This window comes from Mus caroli, unplaced genomic scaffold, assembly GCF_900094665.2.
Source record: "Mus caroli unplaced genomic scaffold, CAROLI_EIJ_v1.1 scaffold_19821_1, whole genome shotgun sequence".
NCBI classification, from domain to species: Eukaryota; Metazoa; Chordata; class Mammalia; order Rodentia; family Muridae; genus Mus; species Mus caroli.
Genome location: NW_018389270.1, coordinates 1 through 12,046, shown reverse-complemented (window position 1 = coordinate 12,046; position 12,046 = coordinate 1). Strand labels below are relative to the sequence as shown.

Here is a 12,046-nt window from a genome sequence, read left to right as displayed (position 1 = left end):
TTCACTGACCCTGTACTCACCATATCGCAACTTCGGAGCTTGCCTGAGCACCTTCCACAGCATCCAGCGGCCAGACAGAGAGCTCAGTGTAAGGGACCATTCAAGCCCGCTCAGCTACTAAGAGAAATGGGACCAAGGTATCCGGAAAAAACCCGCCTTCCCTTCTGACTGGCAGGTCCGCCTAGAGGCTCTGATTGGCCAGTAAGTCTTGAGTGACTCGAGCACCTCCCTTAGGGTTCAGGTGTGTGCTAAAGGTACACTGTGCAGGGGTTCTCAGCCCTAGCTTCAAGTCCAGTGCCTGACTTTTTCCAGATCTACAGGGATTTGCATTTCTGTAGTATTTGTGCCTGTCCTCCAATAGCCTACCCATCTGTTTCCCCGCGCAGCCCCAAGGTGTCTCCACCACTCCACCTGGCACTGCTCAGCCACTTGCACCTTGCATTTGTAGGGTTTCTTTCAAGTAGGGATTTTTTTATTCATTTGGAGACTACTGTGATGTTCAAAGGCTTCACCATACTGAATGCCTTCATAGGGTTTCTCTCCAGCATGAATTCTTTCATGCCTTTGAAGATAACTGTGACGTGCAAAGGCTTTACCACACTGAGTATTTTCCGAGGGTTTCTCTCCAGTAAGTCTTCTTTCATGCCTGCAAAGATAATTGGCACATGTGAAAGCTTTACCACATTCACTAAACCAATGAATCTTTTTATCTATAGGAATTAATTTTACAATTTGGTCTAATTGTAAAGAGGAATCGTATCGTAAGATTTTTATCACTTTGTTTACATTCATGTGTTCCCCTTAATTATGGTTTGTTTTGCAAACCTGTAATGGTAAGAGTGTTATTACATGGCCCACATTTGTAGCATTCTTTTTCTCCATGAGAAATTTTTTAGAAATTTGAAGAGAAATGGAAGAGCTCAGAGCTTTACCACACTGAGTACATTCACAAATTTTCCTATATTGTGAAATACACTACATTTTCATACTACATTGGCAAAGTAAACCAGGGAAACATAAAAGAATTTCCACAATCCTAGTACTCATAGGGATTTTCTGCAGTGCGAGTTTATGGATATATCCCCAATTAAGTTGGAAAACCACCTAATTATAAACTTGTATCACACTGAGAAAGTTTGTGCAAATGTGGACTACTATATATTCTAAGTGTTCTGGGAAAGAGAGGTACATTGCTTATTTCAATATCCATATGCTCAAATGGCCTGTATCCATTGTGACTCAGGATATACCTATTAAAAAAGAATAACAGCCGGGCATGGTGGCGCACGCCTTTAATCCCAGCACTTTTGAGGCAGAGGCAGGCGGATTTCTGAGTTCGAGGCCAGCCTGGTCTACAAAGTGAGTTCCAGGACAGTCAGGGCTACACAGAGAAACCCTGTCTCGAAAAACCAAATAAATAAATAAATAAATAAATAAATAAATAAATAAGAATAACAAATGAAAGATTTCCATTGCATTCACGCAGTGTGGCTGTTTTTTCTTCATAGACATATGGTATAGGAATTAAGGTTTGTTCTCAACAACATTCTTGATTCTCATCAACTGCCCCTCTCACTTCAACATAGCAATGTTAGTCTAGAAGTAATCAGCTTTACTATGGAATAATTGCTTATTAGAAACATACACTTATCACCTAATATATATCTTTGGCAATATGTGAGTAGTATGAAACTAGAATGGCAGTTCTATAGAGTAGCTGGAATATGACTATGATTCAAATGATAATATCAGTTAAGGCATTGTTTTCTTGCCTTCTCTTTTAGAGAAATTCTTTGAAAACACAAATCAGACACCTGATATTGAGGTACATGGATTGAGAATTTAATAATTAATACACTTAAAGAAGTACTTTTTTTACACTGTTGCTTTTCCTTAAAAGTTCCAGGACACATTAACATTTCTTCAGAGCTATATTCATATGAACGTGCACATGAAAATTACCTTTCATGTCTTCTGGAACTTTGATAATGTTCTTCAATAGTATGGTCTTCCCAACTGAATCCTAAAATCTAGTACCAAAAAAAGTATGACATATTACTGGAAATTAGGAAAATTTAAGTTTCTATCTTTAGTAAACCTGATTATTCACCTCATTCTTCCTCATTCTCAATTAAAATTACAGAAAAGCATCAACAACAAAGAAATAGTGTGGGAACTAAAAGAGGTCAGGGAAGGAGAGGGAAGGGAGGATAGCCCATGTCTGGCCAGAGTTCCTCCTATGCTCTGGGCAGGTGGATGCGGAAGGGCTGCGAGATGCTTTCCACTTGGCCCCTGGTGGTCATCTAAGCCTTTGACCCCACTGGACAGAGGGTGGACAAGGAGCAGCCCCCAACCAGGGGTCTGGGGCAACAACCCGTGCACCGGGATTATGGGAGAGAGGGCTTAGGAAGAGAGGTTCCCACACAGGCACATCGGGCCTTGATGAGCAGAGACTGTCTATGGTTTTAGAGCTTTATTATAGAAAGGCAGGGGAAAGAGAGAAGGTAAAAGAGAGAGAAGAAAGGCTAGAGAGAAAGAGAGAGTAAGAGAGTGAGAGGAGAGGAGAAGAGAAGCCAAAGAGAGAAAGAGAAGTGAAAGGAGTGAGAGAGGAGAAAGTGTGGCAGGGCCAAACAATCCCTCTTAGAGTATGCTGCTATCTTTTCTAAGTAGCAATCTTTTCTGTTCCTAGGTAACTGAGGAGGAGTGGAACCTGAAGGTCAGAAGCTTGGGACATTGCCTACATAACTGTTAACCATGCTTCTCTTGTGGGGGCTGAGGGGGGCTGTAACTTCTACAGGAGCCAGAGTTCCAGGAGACATGAGAGAACTCCTTCTGTCCCATGTAGGTGAATTATCACCACCGGGTCCCAGGGTTCAACATCTAGCCAACTGGAAATCAGGCTGTCTGTGCATAGCCCAATGCCCAACAAAATAGTTGTACCCTTGTTTTTAAAAGTGAAAGAAAATTCACAGTCTTACCTATAGCATTGAGGTTCCTGTAGGTCTCCAACATCACATCTTTGTAGAGACTCTTCTGTGAAGGATTCAGCAAAGCCCATTCTTCTTGAGTGAAGTTCACATACACATCATCATAGGTCAATGCATCCTAAAATATTCCATACATGTGTACAACAGAAACCATGATACCAACATCACTGTAAATGTATGCTCCATTGACAATATGTTTGTATGATTCTGGTATTTCCCCCACTTATTTCATGACCATGAAGTTCTAACATAGTGTGGTTGCTGGGAATTGAACTCAGGTCCTCTGGAAGAGCAAGCAGATAGTGCTCTTAACAGCTGAGCCATCTCTCCATCCCCTCTTCTGATACTCTTGATTGCTACGTCTTGTAAAATCAAAACACACATTATATCTTTCCAACATATGAAAGCACAGAATGCCCCTTCCCATTCCAAAGGAGAAGAATATGTACATAGTATGGGAAGACTGGACCAAGGCAGGAAACCCAGCAGGACAAACACCATATCCTGTAGCTCTGTCTCATACACAAGGTGCCTAAGTTTCAAAAGCCTTAGATGGCCCTATCCCTGCAACTTCTCATACATCTCTCAGTTTAGTTACTTGCACTCTCTATATGCCGCTCTCCGTGGCAGGTGTCTCCTAGCTTAGGTATCTCAACATCTTGTGGTCTCAAAATGCAACTCAGGCTTTATCCTCACAAGTTCATACAATGCACTCTCACAGTATCCTCCATCACTGGGGCTCTGACTCTGGCAAACATAGATGGTTGGAACAGTGCTGAACTGAAACCACAGGGGAAGAATCCATGACCTTAAATTTTGCATTGTTCTTATTTCCAGAATTTGGGTGCTCCTGTCAAGTTTGGATTCTAAATTGGGATGAACTCCCCCATGCTTGGACCACAGTTGAGGCAGGCTTTGTATGAAGTTCCTTCCGGGGACTAAGAATTACATTGCCTACCCCCCACCTTCCACCCCCCCTCCCCCACTCACCCCACTCTGCCCTTCCATTCATTAAATGCTTAGCAGGAGGGTGGGTTTCCCTTAGGACACCTTCTTAGGCTTTCAATCCTGAATTCAGGCCTCTGTCTCAGCATTTGGCTGCCATTTGAAACTACCCAGTGCTGGTTTGCTCTTCAAGCCACAGACTTTGCATTTATTTCTGCCCAACTTGCTGCAATTTTTTTAATTGTGGTCCTGAATGAGCTACTGGAAATAATCATCCAACAGATTCAATGTTCCATCTAAGGAATACAGCCAATTAGTTTTTTAATTCTGCCTTACTCAATTTCTCAGAGCACAGGAAGGATAAGAAAGATTTGGGGTCAAATTAGCACACAAATCACCTCTAGTTAAATTTTTCATGGTGTCCATTTTCAACTGAAATCCTATTGAAAAAATATAACGTAAAAGCAAAATTCTAGACATTTAGGCCCAGGCTTGAGAATATGACCTCTATGACTCAATGCTCCAAGGTATGCTAATCATAAAACAGATAGCGACATTCCTCCACCCACCCTCTTCCTGGGTTCAAGGAGTGTTCATTCAAAGAAAGTCACCCTGACCCACCCTGACCCACCCTGACCCACCCTGACCCACCCTGACCATTGCTGGAACCCGCTATGCAAATGTGCTATTGTTAGTGGCTCTTAGAAATTGTCTTGAAAGATAACCTGCACAATTACCAGGTATTCCTTGTGACTCCTGTAACTTTGCACTTCCTTATGACTCTTTTTTTTTTTAAGATTTATTTATTTATTTAATGTATGTACACTGTTGCTATGGAAGGTTGTGATACACCACGTGGTTGCTGGGATTTGAATTCCGGACCTTCAGAAGAGCAGTCGGGTGCTGTTACCCACTGAGCCATCTCTCCAGCCCCTCCTTGCAACTCTTAACTGGTATCTTTGGTATTTTCCAACAAGGCCCTCCCCACTTCCTTGAGTTGTGGTTTCTTCCTTTAAATTCCCCCTTACCCAGATATTCGGGGTGCCATGGTCCTCTACCCCTGTGTGGTGTATGACCATGGGCCCAAGAGCGCTCTTGAATTAAAAGTCCTCTTGCAGTGAGTGATTTGGGGTGTCGCCTCTCCTGAGTCAGAAAGTGGGGGAGTCCTCACATTGTGAGTCTTTCACTATGACCTCAATTTCTGTCTTCATTACTTGCAATACTCCAAATTTCCAGATGCTACAACAACAGTCAATTAAGCTCTGAGTACAGTTTTCTATGTTGTATGCCATCTCAAGTTCTGATATCTCCCACATCCCTCCAATGAAGAACATTTCCAGTTTCTGTCCAGCAACAAAATCACTTCCTTTGCTTTTTTTTTTTTTCTTTTCTTGGTTGTAACTTGCTACTCTGTTACTTTGATTAAATCGTCTAACCAAAAGCATCTCAGGTAAAGGCTCATTTGTTTGGTTCTGTTGGATCATTTTGGGATCTTAGGATAGAAACTCAAGCTTCAAGAAAATTAGGCAAAAACCATGGACAAACCATTGTTTCCTCCTTGCCCTCTTGCTTGGTCACTGTCTCATGCTCAGCTAGTTCTCTTACTATAGCCCAGGCCCACTGGCTTAGGGATCCTGCCACCCTCAGTGGAAGACCCTTCCCACATCAATCATCACACAACACAATCTCTCACAGACACAGCATCCAGCCATTTTGATGAGGGCCTGGACTCAAGGGAGGCTCCCTCAGATGTGGCAAGGATGTGGAGAGAGTGAACAACTCTCCACTGCTTGTGGGGTGCAAACTAATATAGCCACTATGCAAATCAGCATTTCCTCAGAATCTTGGTTCCTCCAAACACTGACAAGCCATCTATCTCAAAACCCACTCACACTGCTCTTCGGAATCACCGAAGATGGTGCTCTTCGGAGCACCATCCAAAAGGTGCTCCACCCTACCACAAGGACACTTGCTAAACTATGTTCATAGCATATTTGTTCATACTAGCCAGAAACTGGAAACAACCAAGAGGGACCTCAACTGAAGAATGGATAAACAAAAATGTAGTGCATTTATACAATGAAGTATCACAAAGCTGTTTAAAAAAAATGACATCATGAATTTACTGGCAAGTGAATGCAACTAAAAAATAAAACCACACCACCCTAAGTGAAGTAATCCACACCCACAATGACACGTATGGCATGCATTCACTTATAAGTGGATATTACCTACTGGGTAAATAATAATCAAGCTGTACTCCTCAAACCCAGAAAGGCTAGGTGGAGATGGACTATAGGGGGAAGCACAGATCTCCTTCTAAAGGGGAAATAGAGTAGTTTCTGTGAGCAGACTNGGGTTTGATGGGAACAGGAGTGGGAGGGATAAGTTGGGGCAATGCAGGGGTAAAGTAGAATGCAGGGAGAAACAGTTGGAATGGGGTCATTTGTGGGTTAGTGTAAAAACCCAGTACAATCACAAATTCCTGAATGCTATGGAGTGACCCTAATGAAGACTCCAAGTAATGGAGGATATGGAGTCTGAACTGACCATTCTTGTAGCCAGCCAGGGCTTCAGTGTTGGAAATGGGTTACATTTGGTTGAGCTGTTGGTCAACGTGGTCTCTTGGAGATCCTTAAACTATCCATGCTGACACTAGGACAAAACTTTGCTCTCACATAACTAACAGTGAAAAAGTATAACTTAAAAACAAAAATTCTAGGCCTTTAGGCCCAGGCTGGAGAATGTGACCTTTGTGACTCAATGCTCCAAAGCATGCTAATCATAAAAACAGATTGCAACATTCCTCCACCCACCCTCTTCCTGGGTTCAGGAAGTGTTCATTCAAAGAAAGTCACCCTGACCCACCCTGACTGTTGCTGGAACCCTCTATGCAAAGATGCTATTGTTAGAGGCTCCTAGAAAACTGTCTTGACTTTCCACTTCCTCTTGACTCTTAACTGGTATTTTGGTATTTTCCAACAACACCCTTCCCACCCCCTTAAGTTGTGGTTTCTTCCTTTAAATACCCCCTTACCCAGCTACTCAGGGCGCCACAGTCCTCTACCCGGGCATGGTGTATGACTGTGGACCCCGAGAGCAGTCTTGAAATAAAAAGTCCTCCTGTAGTATGCAGCAAGACTGTTAATTGTGAGTGATTTGGGGTGTCGCCTCTCCTGAGTCAGAACATGGGGGAGTCCTCACGTTGTGGGTCTTTCAACAGCAGGGCTCCATAAATGAGGACAAATTCCACACAGCTCATTTAATATAGAAATCAAGCTGATACAAGCTTAGAGCCTTCATCCCTGTGTTCTAGTCTCTTTGAGGAGAGAAGGTACTCTACAAGCTACAGGAAGAGAAACGTGGACACACACACACACACACACACACTGCACTCCCACTTACACACACACATACAAACACACACCCCTACAATTGGTCCTTCCTGCAAGATGTTCTGGGGCATGATGGTAACAAATTTGGTTCAGTGGCAAACCAATGTTTGGTTTAACTTGAGACCCTTGACATGAGAGGGAACCCATGACTAACACTGACTGGATTTTAGGAATGTTACAGAGACTTAAATGGCAAGCATAGAGACAGCATGGGCCAGGTCCTCTGCTGATACGTTATGGTTGTTAGCTTGGTGTCTTTGTGGGACTCCTAACAGTGGGAGCAGGTATAACTCTGATTCCTTAGCTTGATCTTGAGACTTTTCCTCCTAGCAGGTTGCCTTGTCCAATATGAAGGCTTTCACCTTGTCTTTTTCTATCTTGTTTTGTCCTCTTAGGCTGTCCTCTCTTGGAGATCTGCCACTTTTTGAAGAGGAAATGGGTGTTCAATAATGGAGAAAAGAGGATAGGTGAAGTGGGGGCAAGGGGCATAGCTAGGAAGACTGTAGGGAGGAAAAACAGTGCTCAGGATATATTGTATGAGAGAGAATCTGTCTTCAATTAAAAATTAATTTAATATTGCTTAAATGAAAATGCAAAAAGGGGGAACTGGAGAGATGGCTCAGCGGTTAAGAGCACCAACCCTTCCGAAGGTCATGAGTTCAAATCCCAGCAACCACATGGTGGCTCACAATTATCCTTAATGAGATCTGAAGCTCTCCCTGGTGTCTCCAAAGACAGCTACAGTGTGCTTAGATATATTAATAAATAAATCTGAAAAAAGAAAAAAGATAAAAAAAAGAAAATGCAAAAAAGGAAAGCAATAATGAACAAAGAAAAGCAAAATGGTGAAGACAAGGACAGTATGATTGTGGCAGATACAGTTTTCATTCTGTTTTTGTAGACCATGATCATCACATAGGACTGTAAAAATATAATCTTGGAGGCTCAATTCCTCCTACTGATCATCTAGACCTAGTCCTGAAAGCTTCTAGCCTCTCCACAATCTTATCTAGGTCTAAAATGTTTTGGGCATCTGAGACTTAACTGCTGAATAAATTCACCCTTTCTTTTTCTTTCTGAACTTTGGTTGGCAGATCAACTCAGCTGTTCTGACTCTAACTCCTCTTCATGCTAACAGATTCAAACTGGCTTCTTTCACTACTGACTGAATTGCTGTGCTTGGTCTCAAATGAACTCCAGCAATCTGTTCTCATCTTCTGGCACTTTCTCATGCTAATTCTCTGGCTAATTCTTTCTTCACCTGTGTGTCTAGCTTGTTTTCTCTTTAGCCTGTCTCTGTAAAACTCTCCAGGTAAAACTGCCTCCGCCTCTCACTCTCTGAGCTGCTTCTTCTTATTATTGCCTCTCTTCTTTTTTGAGAGTTGGGCATATCCTATTCTGTCAGATCTTTCTCTAATTCATCATTTTGTCAGCCACACATTTAGACATTACTTTCAAACATGAGTGCTTCCTTCTAAAATTAACTTTATCTTCATTGTTAGGGAGCAAGGTGGTTCAAGTTCTCACATCCATTTGACAATAAGAGTACTCTAAAGACTAAAATTATATAGGTAAAAAAAATAGTTTGACAATGTTTAAACTGTAATTACATGTTTTTATGACCACTACAGAACTAACTGTGAGCGTCTTTACAAGTACTAAATCCTTTAACCATTGCTATTGTCTTCATTCCTTTAGCACAACTTCTCCTTGATGCACCCAAATTGTCCTCAACAAAAGAGCATTGAGGTAATTCTCATATTTAGGCTACCATGAATACAACTGCAATGAACATGATAATTCTGGTTCTTCTTTAAACTAATCTCAAGTGCATGGAAACTATACTGAGAAGACTGCTGGGATCCATGGCAACTCTGTCATTTATGAGAACTCCGTAGAATGGGGTTGCTTGGGTATAGGTATTATGTCCAAATGTATCAGAATACATATATTAAATATGTGCAATTTTATATCAACTAGAACACAACATGGTCTAAACTAATTTTAGTTGATATCTATGGAAAAGCCCAACCTACTGCTATCAGGGTTTATTGCTAATACACAATCCTGTGTCACATACATATTCATTCTTCAATTCTGGACAATGTCTTATTTTCATTCTTTTTGTGTTCTCAATTGAGTTATACTTAGCGAGATACCATTTACCTGACCCTAACAATGTATTCTTGGTTACTAAAGTCTATGCTAAAGTCCTCTTTCTATTGCTTTGTACATTATTTCACATCAGTTTCAGTTTCCCACACTTACAACTCTAAACAACACCATTACAGTGATTTTTTTAAACGTGGGGGGGATGTTGGGTATGTTTAATTTGCAGCATAAATTCAAAACAAACTAAAGAAAACTCCTAACAGGAAAAACTGATCTGCCATCTGAAAAAAATCCTCAGAATTATCATTAAGATTATGAAGAAATAGTACACATTTTGAGACCATGTAAATTCCATCCAAATTTATCACAAAGCTACAACAATCAAAAGCTTTACAAATATATATATATACATATACATATATATATTTGTCAAAAATAATAAGATGTAGAGAAAAAAAGCCAAGAACATAAGGCACAAATTATAGTCAAGTTTCAATCAAAAGATCTAAGGAAAGTGAACATGACCAATATTAAGCATGACTGCATGTGTATACAAATAGAATAAACACAGACTTCACAACTCCCACAAAAATAACTCAAAGTGACCCCTAACTGATACATTTGTAACCCCTCCAGCCACTACAGACCTCACTTCCAAACAGAGGCCCCAGAAATCTCTCTGTATGGGGGTTATCAGAAAGCTAGGCTATGGCTCTGCAACACCTAATGCCCCCTTGTGATCTCACACAAACCCAGCCCCACTGAAGCCACACACAAAAAAGGTTGAAGAATATTTTAATGGCTGCTTCCTTCCACATGGATTATAGCACATGATGTAGAATCTGCCCTACTGACCTGCACACCACCACGCACAATTAAGAAACCTCTGCATCTGAGAAACTCCCTTTGGACACTGGACCTGATTTCCCTGAATCACTCCATTCATTGTGACTAGTTCCAATATTGGAAAGGTAAAAGGATTTTATTCAAATATTGCCAAAGGAGGATCCCCATAACCTCATCTCTACTAGTTTCTAAACTTTTTGTAAAATTTATCACACAAAACTGAATTTGCAATGCAATGTTCCGAACATCTAGAAACCAGAGTTTCAGTTTTGTAGTCTTTCTTCTGCACACAAAAAAGCAATGCTTGTGTGTGCACACTGTGCAGTGATGATATAAGTAACACAGCTTCCTATGGCCAGAACTGCAGAGCCTCTTCCTCAGGGTATCCACACTCAGGAAGGTTCAGAGGCCAAGGCCCTTTTCCCAGGGCACCACATGTACCAAAAGAACCACAGTCTGGTTCACAGACCATCACATTTTAATCAGATTGGACTCTGATTGCTTGGCCAACCTGGTGGATGCCACAATCATGATGGCATGGCTGTGGTCTTCCTCACAGCTCTCTGATGAGCTGCATCAGAGGAGAATATGGGAAGAACCTGCAAACTACCTCCCACTGGTACTCCTCCTGATTTCTAGGCTGCCCAGAGGACAGACAGTAGCAGCTCTCCTACTGCAGGAGTAGAGATTAAATGACTCAGACAGCACAGACCTTCCCAGCCTCCCCTTCCAGCCCACTCTAAGGGCAGACAGAGCCCTAGTATGGTAAGTTTGTATTTTATTAGAATCTTCTACTCTCCCAGGTGTGGAGAGTTCTTGGTACCCCTTCTAGGAAAATGGCAAGAATATTTGACACTGGGCTAGGTCAAGGAAGTAACCTCAGAAAAAGTACAGCTGAGGAATGTGTTCCTCATATCTTGTCGTATCTTGATCATCTTGATAAGACCCTGAATACAGCCACCAGGGGAACTTTGTTTACACCCTTTTTCTTACATTTCTACTTTGTTTATGCCTTACAACTGTCCCTACTCTTTGTACCCAGGCAGTCAGGATGGGTCAGGGTCTGTTGGCAGATTTCCCAGTCTGATGAGGCATGGAATGATAAGAGGAGGTACACCTGAGGCTCAAGGGAGATGACTCTGGATAAGAACAGATAGTCTGTGTATATTTCAGGAAATTGTTTCTGTTAGCCTGTGGCTTTGCTTTAGACAGTACTGTGGGGTATAAAATCACTATGAAAAAGAATCACAAGGCTGCTGGTTTCACATTTTTTGTATACAGCAAAAGGCTTGGTCTTGTTTACATATCCAGCCTGTTAATCTATGTCTTTTTTGGGGAATTGAGTCCATTGTGTTAAGAGAAATTAAGGAAAAGTGATTGTTGCTTCCTGTTATTTTTGTTGTTAGAGGTAGAAATATGTTTGTGTGGCTATCTTGTTTGGGGTTTGTTGAAAGATTACTTTCTTCCTTTTTTTTTTTTTTTTTTAGGGTGTAATTTCCCTCCTTGTATTGGTGTAGTCCATCTATTATTCTTTGTAGGATATATGTATTTATGGAAAGATATTGTGTAAATTTGGTTTTGGCATGGAATATATTGCTTTCTCCTCTATAGTAATCGAGAGTTTTGCTGGGTATAGTAGCCTGGGCTGCCATTTGTGTTCTCTTAGAGTCTATATGACATCTGCCCAGGATCTTCTAGCTTTCATAGTCTCTGATGAGAACTCTGGTGTAATTCTGATAGGTCTGCCTTTATTTGTTACTT

General features: G+C 41.4%; 1 protein-coding gene across 1 annotated transcript; it reads right to left on the bottom strand.

The window, feature by feature from the left end:
- Window positions 1–1,870: 1,870 nt before the first annotated feature.
- On the bottom strand, window positions 1,871–10,367 carry LOC110288021 (zinc finger protein 431-like; the record flags this gene model as incomplete). The annotated part of the gene is made up of 3 exons (XM_021154478.2): window positions 1,871–2,023; window positions 2,979–3,105; window positions 10,295–10,367. Coding segments are annotated over 3 exons (265 nt in total), but the record flags the coding sequence as incomplete, so codon positions are not given.
- Between the last annotated feature and the right edge of the window lie 1,679 nt (window positions 10,368–12,046).